Genomic DNA, 22,371 nt, shown 5'->3' with positions numbered 1-22,371 from the left:
AAAAAAAAAAAAAAAAAAAAAAAAAAAAAAAAAAAAAAAAAAAAAAAAAAAAAAAAAAACTTATGATCTTTATTTTTTAATTCATGAAAAAAAAATCATACTTATGGATTGTATCATCAAATCCTTCAAAAACGTGTTAAAAGAAGAGTTTTATTAGAAAGAAGATTAGAGAGAGCTAGAACCGGTCATGATGTAGCCCGAAACTATAGCCATGGCAATCAGAATTCTTATCTCCCTGTTCCTCTCCTCTAGTAGACCTTGTTTCTCGGGTGGTGTGTTGAAAATCATGTTGCAACTCGCTTGTGCTCTCGGTGCAATCTTCTCCACATTTAACATGCTTCTATAATCTTTTTTGAAGAATAATTCAATTCCTTCTTGAAGTGCTTCATTTACTGTCTTGTATGCATTTTCACATACTAAAAGGTTATTCTTCAATGCAGGATCGGTTATTGTTGGTAGAAGCTCTTGAATATACCTGTTAAGAATACAAGTATTCATCTTAACCTATCAACTTAAACCCTTTGTAACTTTTTAAATTTTATATGTATTTTAACAACAATACCGAAGTGTTTTGCTTGTATTGGCTTGAGCTTGGAAAATTGCTATTTGGGTTAGTTCTACATCGTCTGTCGGACCATTTAGGTTCTCATGGAAGGTTTGACTGCAAAACCCGAATTCCTCCATTTGATGGCACAAGTTATTGATCCTATTCTCAGTTTCACTATCAGCCACTATTGATTGAACAATAAAGAAGACGACGATCAAGACAAGAACATCATTAGAGAAGACAAAAAACATATTGTAAAAACCATATTGGATTTTGACAAAGTGAAGGGGATGAATGTCGATTTTGTGGGACCGTCTTTAGTAATGGGTAACTCGAGTTATCCAATAATACTCACTTCTCTCCCTTTATTTCCCTTCCATTTTCCAGAAATAGTTTCTTTCAAAGTTGGATTTTGTTTCAAATTATGACCTTTGAAATAATAATTAAAATTTTATTGGTTAAACTATGTTAAAACTGACTTTTATGGAACAATTCTATTTTTAATATAATAAATACGAAATAACCTTTTTAAGTTAGTTCGTAAAAGCTAGCAATCATATAGTTAAGTATTAAGTTTTAGAAAGGGATATTTCAATGGCTTAAAGGACTAACAAACCGTTATATTAGTTCAAATTCGAAGTTAAATATTTCGTTCAAAATGTTCCTAATATATAAATTTAAATATAACTCAATTAATTAATGCAATATGATATAATTTTGAGTAATGTAAAATTTTTTGAATTAGATTTTGAAGGCCAACATTCCATATTCAATATGCTCTTTGTTACTTCCATTTTTGCTCTTATATACCCTTAATTCAAAGAAGTAGCACTTTTTGGCCATAAGATAAAAGATACAACCATATGTATGTTTTTTTTGGTTTGTCGTTTTAGTCAAATAAATTTGATGCTTAAATGAGAGATTTATGAAGGAACCAAGAGCACACCGGAATGAGAACAGTTTTGGATATAATGGTTAAGAAATGCATACTAGAATTGATAGTTAATATCTATACCAAAAGTGCATCTTTCTTTCAGGTGGCTCCATCATACGAACTCTAAAGTTAAACGTGTCTTCATATACCATATAAGATACAACAAATATAGGAGCCTTTAGAGTAGGATAACTAAGAAAAACTTCAAGACAAATAGGTAATCGATATGAATCCTAGGCATGAGAAACACTTTAGTGCACAACTTGACGTCTAAAGAACACACTATAAAATTAAATAATTAAAGCCTTTTCTTCATCTTTATTTTATAATTTTCTAAAAAATAAAACATAATAAATTATAATTTAATAATGTTCCATAAGCAAACTATAATAAAATATTGAACATAAATTTTAAAATTATCATAGTATTCCACACATATATACTAAGTATTCTATAAATATTCTACGCACAAGAATTTGGTGGGGTCGAGATCGAAGATAGAAATATAAAATATAACTCCTCCTCTATTATCTATTTAAATAGGGATTCTCCACCATGTATTCTTCTTTGAGATGACTCCCGAATTTACAAATTAAATTACTACGGCTTAAAGATTGGGATGGGAGCCTTCAATAACGTGATTACCACTCCACTACAATAAATTATAAATTATGTTTGTTAAAAATTAAATAATTAAAGAATTTTCTCTGTTTTTTTAATATTTTCTAAAAAAATATTAATTTCAAAGCAACTTTTAATGCACAATTTTTATTTTTTAATATACTTTCTCTTAGATGTTTTAAGACAATCAAAAGATCATCCTTATATCAACAAATCTTTCAAAATAAACATTTGTTAAAAAAGAGAAGCAGCCATTTTAAATTTTAAAAGAGTCTCGATAGAGATAGAGTTAGAGTAGGTCGTTAAGATGCAATCATGGAGCCGAAAACTATAGCCATGGCAATGAGAATCCTCACATCCCTGTTCCTCTCCTCTAGTGGGCTTTGTTTCTCGGGTGGTGTGCTGAAAATCACGCTACAACTTGCCTGTGCTCTTGGTGCAACCTTCTCGACATTCAACATGCTTCTATAATCCTTTTTTAAGGATAAGTCAATTTCTTCTTAAAATGTTTCACTCACTCCGTATCTTGTATGCATTTTCACAAATTATGAGATCATTCTTCAATGCAGGATCAGTTGTCGATGGTAGAAGCTCTTGAATATACCCGTTAAAATACAATTATTTATAGTAACCTATCATCTTAAGCACTTTTATATTTTGAATTTTATTTATTTGGGTTAACCCTATGTTGTCTGTCGGACCCTTCAGATTCTCATGGAAGGTTTGGCTGCAGAATCCAAATTCCTCCCTTTGATGACACAACTTATTGATCCTATCCTCTATTTCATTATCGGCCCGTGTTGATTGAACCGCAAGGAAGACGATGAGCAAGGCAAGCACGGACTGAAAAAAAAAATTAAAAAAATCATGAAAAAGCCAACAATGTTAACATAACAAATTATAGGGAAAAAAAATAAATGAAAAGAAAACCTTAAAATATTTATAAAAGATGTTAATACCTGAAGTTGAAATTGTTTGCTTGAACTATTTGGGGTTCTCATTTCTGCTTAAATTAAATAAACAAAATTTATTAAAAAATTTACAAATTTTCTTTGATATAAAAAAATAGAAGAATTGCTGATTATATAGTCGTGGGAGTTGAAGATATTAAAGTTCAAAATTCTCTATTATTCTGTCATTAATTATTATTAAAACTTAATATCATATATCTTAAAATTAATTTCTTTTGCAATAAATTAACGTAATTTCTTATATTTGAGTTTTATTTATTTATTTATATTCTAGCTTAAATTTATTGGCTTTAATGTAATTTTATGCTTTTAATTTTAAAAATTATTTAACCATTAAATTTCAAATCAAAACTTTAAAAATATTTATGAATAATTTTAATTAAAATAAAGTGGTAAATTTTGCCAACGACTTGCGATTGTGCGGCACTCACTTCTCAGCAATAAGTGAGTTAAGCCTATTCATTCTCGCGTCGCCTACGACCAAGCGACGTATGCTCGAGCCTCTGGCCTTAGTTTAAGAAGAAAGTTTTAGAAAGCGGGGTAGAGAGATTTCAAAATAGTTTTGAAAGCAAGATTTGAGAAATTGAAATTAGTGTTATATGGGAATGTAAGCAAAAGGCAACACAACGACTTACTCCATATAACTATCGGGTAAGGAGAAGTTGACAACTAATCATATCCCCCTATAGTACATTTTGGGGCATTTTAGCCCTTGCAAGTGTAGACATGATTTTTGTGAACGATCATACACCATCATATTGACCCAATATGAAATGGTAAAGACCTATCTAGGATGAAAGCATGTAAAAGAGGTTTGGAACGGGCATACAACCATGGACAACACGACTTGGACAAGCAAGACTGAGACATCTGTCATGTAGCCATTGACAACACGCCTTGGACATGCATGACCGTGACATCCTCCCCTACTCAATTGGTTGACATTCTTGTCAACTAACCCAAACAAGCAAGACTAGGACATCTGATAAGAATCACGGTGTTCCAAATGAACCTATTGCCAAGAAGATTCAAAAAATGTCATGAAGATTTAAAAAATATGTCAACAACAGAATTCGAACTTACATGCAAAGAGCTCAATTGATTTCAAACCTGTCGCATTAGTCACTCAAACACATCAACATTGGTTAAAAATAACTATTTTTAATTTTATAAATTATGTAAAAGTCAAATGATCAATTTAACTTATTCTTTTGTGGAGATTAAAGGGGATCGGGAATAAATTCCGTCTACAAACGTCTTTTTTCGGGAGACTATAAATACCCACAATATGTTATGTAAAATTCAGATTCGTGGATGAATGTAATTCAAATCTCAAATTGAGACATTTCCCCTAGAAATTTGAACATCATATTTGTCATTTCTAAGTTTCAAGTAATTATTATGGTAGAATTGCACCGAGCAATTCAATCAAGCCTTGATCGAGTTCGATTGTGGAGTGATTCAATTTAGAACAAGGTTTCAAAATCTTGCTTCTAGATCTTCGATCATAAGAGGTAATATAATTCTAGCCTCATCTCTTGGTTGATCCAAATTTCGTACAAGGAGGTGTTAATTACTTTGATTCACGGTTTCTTGCTTCAACAAAAGCTTGGATCGTTGGGCTGAGAATTAGGGTTGCCTTATCAATTATGTATCAGAGCGTAAGTTTACATCTTTGTGGTCGACTCTAGAATTGATTTTATCTTTCATTTCTGTTATTGTTTATCTTTTCTTTAAATCTATCCATTTATTTTCTCGCTATCATTTCCCCCATCATTCATTAATTTTTCACTTTGTTCTCATTTTCTTCCTAAAGATCACGTTGAGATCTTGAAAAAAAAAATCTTATCATATTTGTTCTTACGATTGTGATTATAAACGATCTTTATCATTTTTTTTTTTTTTTTTGGATCATTTGCATGTTTATTTGAAGATCAAATAAACTTCGATTCACATCTTTTTCTTAATCCATCTAAATCTGGAACCATTGTGTTTGATTTTTTTTTCTCTCATAATCTATGCTTGAAATTAACTTTTCAATTTCCCGAATTCTGTAAAAAGGAGAGTTAGATCGTTCTTAAAATCTTCACGTTCTTTCTTTTTGGATTTTTTTTAAAAAAATTTCAGTGTGCAATTCTATCCAAAAATATCTTCGTGTCTCTTATTTGTTGTTCACTTCTTGTTTTATTTTGTTGTTACTTCATAATTAACTTATCTTGATTGCTTTGAATAGCTTGTTACCATCAAAATTGCTTTACCGATATATTAGCCTACCTTGATCATAATTTAGTCACTTTCCCAAACAGCCTACCTTTGTGTGTATAAACACGAGTGTCCCCGAGTGTAAAATCAGGGAGTTGAGTGTGTGAGGTCCTAAACATATTCCACTATTGTTTGTACAATCATGAACCAAGACGGAGGAAAAGGAGGGGAGATCAATGAAGCTAGGTGGAGAGAAGCACAAGTCGGAACAATTACTCGTTTGAATCAAGTTATTATTACATTGACAGACCGTATGGAGCAAATTGAAATAACCTTAGGTAATCTTCAAGGGAGGGAAGTACTCTTGAATGAAGGAGTTGAAAATGAAGAAGATGACAATGTCACCCTTTTAACGGGACATAGTCCTAGGGGAGGGAGAGATGTCAGTCGAGGGAGAGGAAGAGTCAGAAGAAAGGGGTAGAGAAATTTTAACACCAAAAAGAATTGAGAGGGAGTACTAGTATGAGAGAGAAAAAGAAAAAGGAGTCTCGGGAGTAAAGTTAAAAATTTCAACTTTCTATATGGGAGATCTGATCCAGAGGAGTATTTGTAATATGAGAGCAAAATTGAGCGTGTCTTCGATTGCAACAATTTCAATGAAGAAGAAAAGTTGAAGCTTGTTGTGGCTGAATTTTGTGATTACGCCATTATATGGTAGACATCTTTGAAATCGGAGTGGAGAAGAAATTATGAAGAACCAATTGAAACGTGGGAGGAATTGAAGACATTAATGAGAAAAAGGTACATTCCTAGGCATTATTCTCGAGTACTCAAGCAAAAACTCTATACTTTACAACAGGGATCCAAGAGTGTTGAAGAATATTACAAAGAAATGGAGACCCTTATGAATAGAGCATGTATTGATGAAGATGAGGAAGATACAATGGCTAGATTCCTTGGTGGGTTAAACCGACAACTTGCTCATCAAGTGGATAGGCAAGCGTACTTTGATATGCAAGAATTGTTACACCTTGCTGTCAAAATCGAAGGACAACTAGCTTGGGAGAAGGAGAACTCCAAGAGGTATGATATTTCAAAGTCTACTACTTTCAACACTTGAAAAAAGAATGTAAATATTGAAAAGAAGATTTCAAAGTTGGAGGCAAGTATGATCTTGACAAAAAGAACAAAGTTGAGACCTCCAAGGGTAAAGAAAAAGCGGAGGAATATAAGAAGATTCGAGAAAGAAATAGAGATATCAAATGTTGAAAATATCAAGGAATTGGTCATCTTAGTCGTGATTGTCCTAACAAGAGAGTCATGATCATCAAGAATGGACAAGTTGTCACAGATAGTGAGAAAAGTGACCATGATGAGCTAGTTGAAGAAGAAATCCAGGAGAATGAGGAGGAACTGGAAGATGGAAGTCATTTGGTACTTGTTACCAGAAGACTTCTTAAAACTCAAGTTACAGAGAATGATGTTGATGATCAAAGAGACAACCTATTTCACACAAGGTGTTTAGTCAAGGGGACTCCTTGTATCTTGTAATTGATATTGGAAGCTACACCAATGTCCTAAGTATCATGCTGATCAAAAGGTTGCTAATTCCAACCCAACACCATCCTAAACCTTACAAGCTTCAATGGCTCAATGACAGTGGAACAATGAAGGCAACTTTTCAAGCTTTAATATCTTTTACTCTGGAAAAATATAAAGATTGAGTTTTTTGTGATGTTTTACCAATGCATGCTGGAGACATATTGCTAGGCCGACCATGACAATTTGACAGGAGGGTTATGTATGATAGCTATTTGAATAGGTATTCTTTTGTAAAAGATGGTAGAAAAACCACTCTAGTACCTTTGAGTTCTGCAATATATTTGCTGATCAATTAAAGTTGGAAGAAAAAAGGAAAGAGTCTGAAGAAAAAGAGTTGAAATAAAAACAAGAGTTGAGTGAAAAAAGAGAGAAAAATCAAAGAGAAAAAAAGAAAATGAAAAAAGAGATGAAATTGAAGAAAAAAAAGAAGAGAGAGAGTTATTTGGCTACCGTTAAAGAGGTGAGAAGGTTTACACAAAAATCAATCTTTGTACTTGTGTACAATGGAAGATTCTTTGTCTCTAACTATAACAACTTGGTTTTGCCTAGTGTTTTTCAATCTCTTTTACAGGAATTTGAAGACATGTTTCAAGATAAAGAAATATCTCCCATTAGAGGTACTGAACATCAAATAGACTTCATTCCAAGGACTGTCATTCCTTATAAGCCAGCTTATTCAAAGGCAAGTGGAGGAGCTCATGGAGAAGGGCTATGTACGAGAAAGTTTGAGTTCATGTCCTATACGAGACTTATTGGTGCCAAAGAAAGATGAAACTTGACGCATATGCATGGATAATAGAGTCATCAACAAAATCACGGAAAAGTATCGACATCCTATTCCTAGGTTAGACGATATGCTTTATTTATTGCATGATTCGTGTATATTTATAAAAATTATTTTGAAATCTGGATATCATCAAATTAGAATGCAGATGAATGGAAAACAACTTTCAATATTAAGTTTGGATTGTATGAATGACTTGTTATGCCTTTTAGTAATGCTCCTAGTACCTATGCGCTTAATATATAATGTTTTGAGAAAATATCAGAGAAAACATGTTGTTGTTTATATTGATGATATTATAATTTATTTGAAGATTTTGGTTGAGCATGTGGAGTATGTTAAATTAGTTTTGATTATACATAGAAAAGAGAAATTTAATTTTAATAAGTGTTTGCATGGAAAAAGTTCACTCTCTTGGCTTCAGAGTTTTCATGAGTTAGCTGACCTCTATAAGAGATTTATAAATGATTTTAGAACCATAACTGAACTATTGAATGACTAAGTGAAAAAAAGTGTTGTTTTTAAATGGGGAGAAATGCAAGAGAATGCATTCAATTTGCTTAGGAAGAAATTAAGCAATGCATCATTATTTGTTTTGTCTAGCTTTTATAAAACTTTTAAAATTGGATGTGATGCATGTGGTTTGGTTACAAGTGCTGTTTTAATTCAAGATGGAAAGCCGTTAGTGTATTTTAGTGAAAAACTAAATGGGGCAACATTTAAATACCCTACCTATGATAAAGAATTGTTTGTAGTTCATATATTGCATGTGCATCAACACTACTTATGGCCTAGAGAATTTGTGATCCACTTTGATCATGAAAACTTGAAGTATGTGAAGGGTCAAAGCAAATTGAACTGTAGAGATGCAAAGTGAGTGGAATTTATTGAAACATTTTCGTATGTCATCAAGTATAAGCAAGGTAAGGATAATATGGTTCATGTGTTATCTAAAAGGTACGATCTCTTTACTTCTCTTACTACAAAAATTCTTGGATTTGAGCCTATTACAGAATTATATACAGATGACCAGAACTTCAGAACTATTTATGCATCTTGTCTTGCAAAAAAAAGCGATGGAAGATTATTATGTGTTTCATAAATTTTTAATTAAGAAAAGTATGCTCTATATTCCTAAATTCTCTATAAAAGATTTGTTTTTGAGAGAAGCATATGGTGGTGCCTTAGTGGGACATGCTCTATAAAAGATTTGTTTTTTAGAGAAGCATATGGTAGTGCCTTAGTGGAACATCTCAGGATTAATAACGTTTATAAGATGTTGCATAAACACTTCTTTTGGCCAAAGATGACGCACGATGTCCATAAGTTTTGTAGAAAATGTTTTAAACGCAAAGAAACTAAATCTAGATCACAACCAAATATAAAATGAGTCGATCACAACCAAATATAAAATGAGTTGAAATGGATGATGCAAAGTATGCTGCTGACTTATTCTTTAAGAAAGTAGAGTATGGATTTAATACACTTCATTTCAAAAGGAGGTGATGATTTTTCTGATTCGAGGACGAATCCTTTTAAAGAGGGGGAAGATGATAGGATTTAATACACTCCATTTCATAAGGAGGTGATGATTTTTCTGATTCGAGGACGAATCCTTTTGAAGAGGGGGAAGATGATAAGAATATCAGTGTTCCAAATGGACCGGTTGCCAAGAAGATTCAAAACATATGTCAACAACAGAATTCGAACCTACGCACCACGGAGAGCTCAATTGATTTCAAACCTGTCGCATTAGCTACTCAAACACATCAACATTTGTTAGAAATAACTATTTTTAATTTCATAGATTATGTAAAAGTCAAATGGTCAATTTGACTTATTCTTTTATGGAGATTAAAGGGAATCAGGAATAAATCTCGTCCACAAACGTCTTTTGTCGAGAGACTATAAATACCCACAATATGTTGTGTAAAATTCAGATTCGTGGATGAATGTAATTCAAATCTCAAATTGAGACATTTCCCTTAGAAATCCGAGCATCATATTTGCCATTTCTAAGTTTCAAGCAATTCTTTTGGTAGAATTGCACCCGAGCCATTCAATCAAGCCTTGATCAAGTTCGATTGTGGAGTGACTCAATTTAGAACAAGGTTTCCAAATCTTGCTTCTAGATCTTCAATCATAAGAGGTAATCTAATTCTAGCCTTATCTCTTGGTTGATCCAAATTTCGTATAAGGAGGTGTTAATTACTTTGATCACGATTTCTTGTTTCAACAAAAGCTTGGATCGTTGGGTTGAGGATTAGGGTTGTCTTATGCATCTATCATGCGTCCATAAGCCACATGATTTGAACACGCATGATCGTGACATCCTCCCCCACTCAATTGGTTGACGTATCTTTCAACCGACTCGTTACAACTCTGTGTTGTAGGCTGAGGTTGACTTTTAGGTCTCTTCAATGTGTTTCTAGTTGATTTCAGTGTTGCGGAGTTTTGTCAATTCTATAAGGAGGTTTTGAAAACTGCTTCTTGGTTTGTCGGCTCTTAGCATCTCCTTTGTCAAAGTTTCTCTTACATCTTTTGCTTCGGGATTCTTCTTCTTTATGTGAGGTCATGTCACCTCTCTGTGCTTGATGTCTTTTACTTCGGAAGAGTAGCGTTTCATGTTACTAACGTGGACAACAGAGCTATTCCACATCCATGGGAGCAAATGGATCCTATACGACACCTTTCCGATCTTGTGAATAACTTTGACTAGTTCATAGTATTTTCTCACCAGTCTTCGACTCTTGTTGTTTTGATCTCGGAGTTGATCTGACCTCAACTTGATCAAAACTCTCTCTCCTTCTTGAAACTGTCCTGGTCAACGCTTTTGACCGACCCTTCTCTTTCTTTGTCTTGATGGTACTTCTACGTGACCATGTGTTGTTTTTGAGGTTTGTCTCTTTATCACTCCGTCAGCAACAGTGTTGGCTTGTTGTCTCTCTCTAACACTTGGATGATCACTAATAGTGGTATTTGAGAGCCTGATGGACCCAACTATTAGTAAGTCATTTAGCTGCTCGTAGAAATTGGCTAGCTCGGGTTCAGATGTATGACATTCGTTCGTGGCAGGTGATTCTGCCCCTAATATGACATCAACTTTGCTATTTATCTTCCTAGCTAGAGATAAATACTTTATCCGACTTCCTTGTCTTATGTCACAATGTTTTTTAGTTGACCGTGAGCCTTTTGTTGAGGTTGGCTCGCTTGAGCTTCCCTCTTCCGATACGGTAAAGGCAGCAAGTGTAAGTTCATCACGACTTAGATCCTGCCTCAACTATAGTGCTGACATCTTTTTCACCCTTCCTGGTTGGCGGGTGTTAGTCTAGATAATCGTCAGGTTTGACCTTGTTATTACTCAACATTTTTGCTAGGGGCATGGGGAAAACTGTGTTCTAGTACAAAGTCCATCCCTAACACGATATCGAAGTCATCCATCTTGACTATCACCAAGTTGGTTCGTCCCGTCAAAGTCCCCAGTTTGATGGGAGTTCTCTTCACAACTCTTAATACAGGTAAGGCTGCTGAATTGATGACCATCATCTTCCCTACATCCCGAAGTCTAGCGAAAACAGGTTGTTGGGCCAATCAACTTAGACCTCGGATACTAAGTTTAGTTCATAAATTTCTTGGCTAAATCAAGCATATAATGTGCTCACAATCATTCCACCCTAGTCCTCGTTGTAAAAGTCCCGTCAAAATCCCCAGTTTGATGGGAGTTCTCTTCACAACTCTTAATACAGGTAAGGCTGCTGAATTGATGACCATCATCTTCCCTACATCCCGAAGTCTAGCGAAAACAGGTTGTTGGGCCAATCAACTTAGACCTCGGATACTAAGTTTAGTTCATAAATTTCTTGGCTAAATCAAGCATATAACGTGCTCACAATCATTCCACCCTAGTCCTCGTTGATTTCTACAAGTATTTCTTCAATAAAAGTCCAAACAATTAATTACATGCTCGTTTGAGGGCATGGTTCTCGGGCTTATCAAGCTTTAAAGCTCTTAAACTTTCTCATAGAGGTCTAAAAAGACTTAAACTGGAGACCTTCAGTATATTAGGCTGACATGATAACCAACTACACCACGACACCATTAGAAGCTTCCCCAGAAGGTCAGACAATTATAGAGTAAAGCCGAAACTTCCTAGAGCCTAGAGAAAAGCTCGTGGAAACCTACCAGAACTCGATGCGATGAGAGCCTACAAGTAGGCTGCTTACTGAGTACTTTTTTACTCGCCGCCTTTTAGATTTCTTTTTCAGGTCTTCGCTAACATTCGCTCAAGTCCTAGAGCCTAGAGAAAAGCTCGTGGAAACCTACCAGGAACTCGATGCGATGAGAGCCTACAAGTAGGCTGCTTAGTGAGTACTTTTTTACTCGCCGCCTTTTAGATTTCTTTTTCAGGTCTTCGCTAACTGTCGCTCAAGGTGTGGGAGCGTTTGAGAGCTGGTCACTTGAGGGTTGTTTATGAGTGTCGGCCCGGTCTGTGTACTTTGGGCCTTTTATATTTCGTTCGAAACAATATCCCGAACCCTTTCTCCATTTGTAACAAACCTTTAACAATACATGTTTGCATTGTTTTTCAATGTGTTTTAATCGAGGTGCCGTTTGATTTCAAATTGCATTACTTTAATGTTTAACTTTATTTTACTTTTATTTTTATTTTCCTTTCTTTTTGTCATTTTCGTTACAATTTGAGATTTGAAGCCTCGAAAATCACGTAACGAAAGACTCAATGACTCTTCGTCTAGCGAAAACAGTCTGTTGGGCCAATCAACCTAGACCAAGGATACTAATTTTAGTTCATAAATTTCTTGGCTAAATCAAGCATATAACGTGCTCATAATCATTCCACCCAGTCCTCGTTGATTCCTACAAGTATTTCTTCAATAAAAGTCCAAACAATTAATTACATGCTCGCTCGAGGGCACGGTTCTCAGGCTTATCAAGCTCTAAAAACTTTCTCGTAGAGGTCTAAAATGAATCCAGATTATAAATATAAGAATAAAAATAAAATTTTCAAATATGGCGTCACCTAGACTTGAATTGGAGAAATTTAGTGTATTAAACTAATGTGATAACCAACTACACCACGACACCATTGGAAGCTTCCCCAAAAGGTTAGAAAACTATAAAGTAAAACCGAAACTTCCTAGAGCCTAGAGAAAAGCTCGTGGAAACCTACCAGGAATTGGATGTGATGAGAGCCTGCAAGTAAGCTGCTTACTGAGCACCTTTTTACTTGCCGCCGTTTAGATTTCTTTTTCAAGTCTTCGCTAACTGTTGCTCGAGGTGGGGGAGCATTTGAGAGCTGCATTGTCACTTGAGGCTCGTTTATGAGTGTCGACTCGGTTTGTGTACTTTGGGCCTTTTATATTTCATTCGAAAGAGTATCCCGAACCCTTTCTCCGTTTGTAACAAACCTTTAACAACACATGCTTGTATTGCTTTTCAATTTGTTTTAGTTGAGGTGCCGTTTGATTTCAAATTTCATTATTTTAATGTTTAACTTAATTTTACTTTTATTTTTATTTTCCTTTCTTTTTGTCATTTTCGTCACGGTTTGAGATTTGAAGCCTCGAAAATCACGTAACGAAAGACTCAAGGACTCTTCGTCTAGCGAAAACATATATAGGTATTTTTATTCCTAAAATACCTAAACCATTTTCCTAAAATAAACATATAATAGGCTCTACAATTATTGGGCTTAACCCTAGTGGACTAATGATGATATTTTAACAGACCATTCAAAGTTGAGGTTGGACTCAAAAAATAAGTCACACAAATTGACCGTTTACTTCTCCAAAGGTTGTTCCGGCGAAGGCAGTGGTGTTCACTCGCAACGTCAACATGGGGCATGGGCGACGGTTGTCCGATGCGCGACGGAGACCGGCAGTGGTCATACGACGTGCGAAGGGGCTTGGGGCAATGTGAGTGATGGATGGCGGAGAGACGACATGAAGGATGGATGGTGTTGGTGGCAACTTAAAAAATAAGAAGGAGATTATAAAGTGAAAAGGAAGGGCGGCGGCTCCTATTTATGAGTAGCTAGCTTGTTTGGGGCTTCGTGCAAAATGAGGTTTGCGGCGGTTTAGGGTTTGTGATTGGTTGGCTTGTCTGTGGCTTCGTGCAAAAATGAGGTTGGCAGCTGGCTAAGGGTTTGGCTATATGATGTTGAATCCTAGGGTTTAGTTATTTATTTATTTATTTTTGTATTGGACATTGAGCCTAGAACTTGGGTCTTACCAAACTTCCCCCAAGAAGGAACTTACGCTACATCCCTTCCACTCGGAAGAGCTCTTATCGTTTTCAAGTGGCTTCTTCAAGCTGGTGATTCTATCATAATACTTTGACAAACGCGATCTCCCAACTACGTAAGATCTTCACTTCTCTAGCCACAATTTGCAGTTCTTCCTCATAGTCAAACCCTTATCCAATCGTAGAGGTTTAAATTGAAAGATATGAATGGATCTACAAAAAGAAAATTATGTATACATAAGAAGATACAGATTTTCAAAATAGTACTTATGTCAAAGGGTTGAACCTAATGAGAGAAAGTAGCTAGAAGTAGACTTTCTCTCATATTGTCATTCTATAGTCTATTATTATTCTCTATTTCATTTTTGCGAGACATGTTAAATGGATATTTAGAATTCTTTTGTAAAAAGAAATCTATGAGAATGTATCACACATATATGGATTTATTATTAACGATGAAAAAGTAAAATGTTTGCTAAAGAAGTAAAGTCATTTTTTAATGAATTTAACATAGATCTTTGAATAGAAGGTTTGATAACGTATGACTATTAAAAATGATGCTAAAAATGATGCTCTTATACCATGTTAAGAATGAGAAATATAAGTCGGAGTGAAAGTCCAATTTTCATTAATGGTCACAACTTTAAATAGAATACAAAATACAAACTAAATCCTAAAAATAAGAGAAAATATTCTACTAACAAAATCCTGAAAATAAGATAAAATATATCAAACTGATTATGACTACATAAAATATATTCCAATACTCCCCGTCAAAAGAGTGTAGGTCAATAACACTCAACTTGTCTTTACTCCCCCAAGTTAGAGAGTGTCTCAAGTTGGAGAGTGTAGGTCAATAACACCCAATTTGTTTTTCAGAAAATCAAATTGTTGTCTTAAAGTTTTAGTGAAAACATCTACCAATTGCTCGATACTTGGCTTCTGCCGATGATTTGGACACATTAGTTTGATTTTTAGACTTCCAAGAAATAATTGAATTTCCAACGATATGCAAAATCCAGAAATAGACCGCTTTTGATGTAACTCAGAACTCGAAGAGCTACTTCTTGGTTCATGCATAAATGATTTACTCTAGGGTTGGTAATTTGTCCCATTTAATTTGATTGGAACAAAGTGAATATCATGGCTTATCATAGTAATGAATATAATAAGGATGTGTTAAATAAACATCTAAAGTTTTAAGGCTGGATTTGGCTGATTGAGGAAATTTTGATATTTAAGAACACCAAGATCGGTGTTCTGATACCATGTTAAGAATGATGCTCTGATATCATGTTAAGAATGAGAACTCTGATACCATGTTAAGAATGAGAAACATAAGTGGGATTGAAAGTCCAATTTTCATTAATGTTTTTTAAATAGAATACAAACTACAAACCAAATCTAATAATAAAAGAAAATATTCTACTAATGAAATTTGGAAAATAAGATAAAATATACCAAATATACTATTAATGGAGTGAAAAACTCCTAACTGGTTAGGGCTATATAAAATATATTCCAATAATGACGGTAATGATCTTGTAAGAACAAAATAAATTACTAATTACTTGGTGAATTTTTTCTCTTTTTTTTTATGTGGATTTTATAAGGAAATCTTTCCATCTAACCTAAATGGATGACTATCTAATCAATTTTAATGGAATGATTTGGGACAATATGATTATTTAAATATGAAGTTAGAGAAATAGTATCCTAAGTAACCTTAAATGTCAGAGTATATGATTAGTTATCTTTACTGAGTCGGAGACAATTAATGCATAAATGAGAATTAACATTTAATACGTCGTTCGTTAAACTATAACAGTTAAACTAATGGTATGACAAGCTAAGTGGAAAATTAAACTTTTTCTCAGAGTATCGATAGATAATTAGAAATTATAATTTTGTGCATGGAGTTAAAGATTTGATCTTTATGTGATACACTAGCTCTTACATGAATTTAGAGAAATTTATGTTAAAGATTAATTTTTACCTTAGATTGTGAAGTATGATATACAAGTTGAATATTATTTTTTCTTTTTGGAGCAAAAAAAAAAAAAAGTCTTGTATGACTATAATAATTTCTTAAATATTTGAAAGGTGTTTCAGATGTGATTTAGTTTGTACTCTTCATTGTGATTGTGATGATAGTGATGCAAAGACTAATATTAAGAAAATTGGAAAACATCAATGCATAGAGAATGATATTGAGAGAAAGCATTGTGGTAGTGACCAAGATAACTTTTAATGATAATTGTTTTGATTTATATAAAATGGCTCTCCAGGTTAAAGTGTTTGAGGGTCACCTTGAGTGTCTAGAATTATGAGACATGTCTTATCTAGATCTAAGGGGGAGAACATGTTAGGCATATAGTATGCCCTAGGTTATTAATGTAATCTTGAGTAGTATATGTTGTAGCACGAGACATTGTTGGGATTTGTGCCCTTAACTATCTATTTAGTTTTTTACAATAATTTTTATTAATTTATTTGTAATTTAATTGTCATTCATTGTATGAAAATGCAAGGTTATTAATTTTATCTTGAACAGTATGTGGTTGACATACAAGAGAATCTTGTTCAAATTAATCTAAAGGGTTTATAGTATATGGATAACGTTGAATGTTATCTGGGTAACACTATTGATATGACCCACTTTGTAATCGTTACAAATGATTGGATCCAAATCATCCATGTGGAGACATGTAAGTGGGGTATTCTATACCATGAGTTTGTATAAGACTAGACCAAGAAATATTTAATCTCTCTTTATAAATCTGTTAATTGAGAAGATTAATATTTCACATGATGATCATATGTGACTCGATCTTAATCATGAGTGAGTTATAAACTCTTACCTGTGAGGACTTGTCCTTTTTTACATGAGTGAGAATGACTCTCTTAAGTGATTCAATATACCTACTGGTTTGGAGACTTGACCAAATAGGGAGTTGAGAACATAATATCATGAGATGTAATTCTCTCCTTTCCATATAAGTAAAGTAGATAGTTTTTCTCTTCTTCAGGTGAAAGATGAAATTACAGGGGTAAACGAACTTTTCACCTAGCTATAATTATGAACGTGTTGTGAAGGATTGACTTACTTGTAATAATTAAATCACTGAACATAACTTGTCCTACTGTGCATAAGAGTGCAAGTCTAGGTCTACCATGAAGTGAGCTATAGTTAATAAATGAAAATTGATTAATTTAGATCCCTTTACTAGTTCATAGTAAGGCATTTGAAGTGTCCAAATTAATATTTAATCTATTAAATATATTAAATATTAAAGAAAAAATATATTTAATTTGAAAGGTTCAAATTAATATTAATATATTAGATATATTAAAGTATATAGGAAATATTTAATTTGAATTAATATTTAATATATTAGATATATTAGTAGGAAAAAATATATTTATTGTATTTGATATAATTAAATATTAAATCAATTAATCTATATTTATATATTATATAGGGTGAATAGGTTTTTAACAATAAGTGTATTTAAGCGTGCTTACTCTTTTTAATTATCATACTTTTTTAATATAATAAAAAAATGATAATTAATACATTAAAATAATTCAAGTCAAAACAATGAACACTTAGAACATGCAATAAATCACATTAATAATTATGAAATTAAATAGGAAAAAGTTAGAAAATATGGCACCATAGTTTTACAGTGGTTTGGTCAAACTCGACCTACTTCACTCCTCAACCGCCTTTTGGAAATTTGAATAAAGAACTTTGTCGACTCTTTTCACGGATCAAAGCTCAACCGCTACACCGCACTTTTTATGAGTTCAAGAACAAATTCAATCATTTGCACGACATAAGATCAAATCGGTACAAATATTTGAATTTTGTAAGAATACATCACAACGCTATAAAAGATAGTAGATTTAAAACTTGAGCACTCACAACTATTTTCTCACAATACAATAAAAATATGTCTGAAGAATGAAATAAGAAAAATAAAATTAGAAGCCGGTAGAAAACAACTTTGAAGACTTAAAGAAAATTGGAGATTGAAAAATTATGGAAGTTTGTTTTAAAATACGGGTGAGTTGATGGGTTTAAATCGAAAAGAAAAGTGGCAAAAAAAAAAAAAAAAAAAAAAAATTAATATTTACTATTAGATTGGGTTAGAAGATGACTAAGGGGTGATTAAAGTAAATACCAAGAAAATTTTCTAAATTTATTTTTATATTTTTTTTAAAATATAATAATAAGAAGAAGTAATGTGAGCAACGGTTAAATAAAAATTTCAAAATCTATTATAATATAATAATGATAAAAAAATATGTGAGTAACATAAAAATTTCATACTTTCGTAATATAATAATATAACATAGTAATAATAAAAACCGATATGAGTAAAAATCAGATTCAAATTTATATTATGTATAAATAATTTTATTTAGAAATATAAGTGTCATTCTTTGATTTGTCCATGATTTTAATTTTGCTGTCACATCATCACGTCGGATATTTGTCTCGATTGTAATTTCATCGTTTTAACTTTGATTTGAGTGATTGAAGAGCCACTGGAATTGTTATTCCCAAACCGTTCAAATTACTAAAAATTGTTAGTAATTAAGACTAGGTTTTTTATTATTAAAATATCAATCAATTAATTAATTTATATTAATTAAAATAAGATTAAGGGCCAAAAAGATGATTCAAATTAGTTAATTATATATTAAGTATCTTATAATATTTAAATATGAATGGTATAATATACTAATAAATTAGATATTCAAATATATTACTTAAAAAATATTCGGGTAAGTATGTCCCCTAGTTGAGCCAAGAACACGAGAACACGAATTTCTCTCTTTTTTTTTTTTTTTTTTTTTTTTTTTGAAGAATGCTATTATATCTCCCTTGAAACTCTCTTCCTCCCATTGGTTTGGGATTTTCGTGTAAGAATCTCTCAAAGTCTTAATCTTGTGTTCGAGTCATAGCAAGGAAGATTTTGTAGAATAACGGGAGGGTTTTCTTGTAAGAGGCTCTCATAAGCCTTAACCTTGTGTTCGAGTCATTGCAAGGAAGATTTTGTTGAATATAGGAAGGTAGGAATACTTCAAAATCTCTCCCACTTTCTTCGGAGAATGCAACTACATATCTATAGAATTCTCTTGAAACTCTCATCCATTGTAAACATTAATGAACATCGGACTTTCAATCCCACTTTTGTTTCTCATTCTTAACATCCTCCAATCTCTTCGAGATTTTCTTTTAAGAGACTCTCTGATATGAACCAAAAGGCATCAATCATACCATATACTTCAATGAAGATGTGAAGAAAAGGTTGTCAAAATTATCCAAAGGTGTTCAATTCATGCCACATTGAAGAAGAAAGAAGTTTGATTGTTATAAATTTTGGGTGGGTTATAATTTAGAGTAATTTAGAGTTATTATATTTTAAGACATTTTATTTACCTTAGGTTACATTTACATAATGGCTAATTATGGGCATAAAGTATGAAGGTTACAACTCTTGTAATGCCTTTAATAGTTTCATTTTTGAGGCTATATAAAGCCATGTATGATGTATTTGTAGGTAGACTTGAAAAATATAGTAAAAAGAAGCATTTGTGCTATTCTTTAGCCAATGGCTAAGTTTCTTTGCAATTCTATGTAGTTTAGGTTGCATGTAGAATCATTCAAGCTCGACATGATCAATCTTGCTTGTGGAGTGATTCGAATCTCATGGAAGTGTTCTTGCCTTGAGATATTTGATCAACAAGAATCATTCAAGCTAGACATGATCGATCTTGCTTGTGGAGTGATTCGAATCTCAAACAATGTTCTTGCCTTGAGATATTCGATCAACAAGGTAATCCGAATCTTACTCCCCTTGTAGTGGTTCCTTTTCTTATCACTCTCACTTTCTTAGCCTTGTGTTCAAGTAATAGCAAGAAAGGTTTTGTGAAATATGAGGAAGGTTGGAATGCTTCAAGGAGTATTGCCTAAGGTTTCTACAACGGTAGAGTTCATACTCTTCTATTTATTGTTTTTCTTTTAATTCTTAATAAATTCAAAACGGTTCCCAATGCTTCCGCTATATGGATGAAGAGTTCATTTCCTTTAGTTTTACAACCCCTCTAGCGTTTTCCTTTATATCATAACATTTTTAGAATAGTTTTCCATGTGTAGGGTTGTACATGCCAATTTATCATTTGCATGTCAATCATATCATATATCATTCATGATGCACATGTCATATCATAAACTTATAATATTTTCGAACATATTAATTCATATCATGCACATATTATATCCTATCGTATATCATAGCAGTCACATAACATAACCCGAGCATGTCTTTAGACCATTCAAAATAAGGGTACTCTAAGGTTTGGACGTAAGGACAAGCTAAGTCCTTAATTTATTGAACATTTCAAAATCCTAAAGCGAATAGATTTGGTAGCGTATAAGTTGGCCTTACCACCCTCATTCTCGAGCGTACACGATGTATTTCATGTATCCATGCTTAGGAAATAATGATGGACCCTACACATGTGATAGACTATAAACCTCTCGAAATTGACTAAGACTCAAGTTAGGAAGGAAAACCAGTTAAAATCCTTGCCCATAAAGTAAAGACCTTGTGCAATAGGAACATTGGCTTTATTAAAGTACCCTGGTGGAACTATCAAATAGAGGAAGGCATGTGAGAGTAGGAGGATGAGATAAAGTAAAAGTACCCCGAGTTAATGCAAGAGTTTGAGACTTTCAAGGACGAAAGTTCTTTTTAAGGGAATATAATGTAATGAAAACAATTAGAAAAAGAAATTGCAGCGTGGTCGTTGGAGACTCGCGAGAATTTCGGCGAGCACTAGAATTCTCCTTTCCACCTTTCAGATTGAAGAGAATGAACTCTTCATCTACGTAGCGGAAGCATTGGGAACCGTTTTGATTTTGTTAAGAATTAAAAGAAAAGCAATAAATTCGAGAGTAAGAACTCTACCTTTGTAGAAACCCTAGTTTGTAAGACATCTTGAAGTATTCCAATCATGCAAAAGTTTTTCAACGTTCCACGATATCTTTCTTGCTATGACTCGAACACAAGGTCAAGGCTTGTGGGAGCCTCTTGAAAGAAACTCCCAAAGGGATTGGAGAAGAAAGAGTTCCGAGAATTCTTTGCAAATGTAATTTCATTCTCAAAGAAAATGAGAGAGAATCATGTCTTTGGCTCAACCCAAACGTCCTATTCATAGGAACTCTTGGAGAATCTTTGCCAAATAATATATTTGTATATTTAATATAATATGATATAATATCTCATACAAATCGTATTTAAATATTATAAAATATCATAATATATATTTAACTAATTTTGAATTTCATTTAAATTTCAAATATATTTTTATTTAATGTATAAAAACGATTTAATATTTAATTGAATCAAATACAATAAATACATTTTTATTTTAATATATCTAATATATCACATATTAATTTGAACCTTCAAATTAAATATATTTTCTCTATTTATTTAATATATCTAATATATTTAATATTAATTTGAACCTTACAAATTAAATTAATTTGAACATTTCAAAATTTTCTTTCAAATAAATTGAACCTTTTAGCGTCTTTATGAACTAGTAAGAGGACTTTATGGACCTACAGTTTATAAGCTTCAATGATATAAAATTCATTAATTAAACTCTTTAATTAATCAATTCATTTATTAGCTACATGTCACTCTACTATAGACCTAGAGGTGCACGCACTATAGGACAAGTTATGTCCATTGATATAACCATTACAAGTAAGTCGATCCTTCACGAGTTATTCATAATTACAGTTGGATCAAAAGTCCATTTTATCCCTGTAATTACATCTTTCACCTTAAGTATCATTGATTCTCTAATAAACAATTTGTTTATGATCCAATCATAAACCAAGTCTCTCTCGAGCCAATGAGAGAGTGAGACCCTATTGTTTAAGTCCCGAAATCAGTACTTAAGAGAAAACTCATCTACTTTCCTTATATGGAAATGAGTGAATTTTATCTCATGATATTATGTTCTCAACTCCCTATTTGGTAAGTCCCCTCGGTAGCCATATTAAATAAGATAAAAGAGTCCTTCTAATCCATGTAAATCAAAGGACAAGCCCTTACCTACCGGAGTTCATAACTCACTGAGGATTAAGATCGAGTCGCATATGATCATCATGTGAAATATTAATCTTCTCAATTAACAGAGATACAGAGAGTGATTAAATATTTCTTAGTCCAGTCTTAAACAAACTCATTGTAAAGGATACCTCCACTTACATGTCTTCACATGAACGATTTGGATCAAATTATTTGTACCGATTACAAAGTGAGTCGTATCAATAGTGTTACCAGGATAGGGCACTCAATCTTATCCATATACTATAGATTCTTTAGGTTATTACTTGAATACGATTCTCTTATATGTC

General features: G+C 32.8%; 1 protein-coding gene across 1 annotated transcript; it reads right to left on the bottom strand.

Moving 5' to 3' along the window:
• Positions 1 to 165: 165 nt before the first annotated feature.
• LOC111471342 lies at positions 166 to 798 on the bottom strand. The gene is made up of 2 exons (XM_023117050.1): positions 563 to 798; positions 166 to 475 (listed from the first exon to the last, which is right to left on the bottom strand). The coding sequence occupies exons 1-2, from the start codon at positions 796 to 798 to the stop codon at positions 166 to 168; spliced, it is 546 nt and encodes a 181-aa protein (XP_022972818.1).
• Positions 799 to 22,371: the final 21,573 nt, after the last annotated feature.

Source organism: Cucurbita maxima, unplaced genomic scaffold, assembly GCF_002738345.1.
Source record: "Cucurbita maxima cultivar Rimu unplaced genomic scaffold, Cmax_1.0 Cma_Scf00051, whole genome shotgun sequence".
Classification (NCBI taxonomy): Eukaryota; Viridiplantae; Streptophyta; class Magnoliopsida; order Cucurbitales; family Cucurbitaceae; genus Cucurbita; species Cucurbita maxima.
Note: the sequence above shows the minus strand (reverse complement) of the source record. Positions and strands in the feature narration are given on the sequence as shown.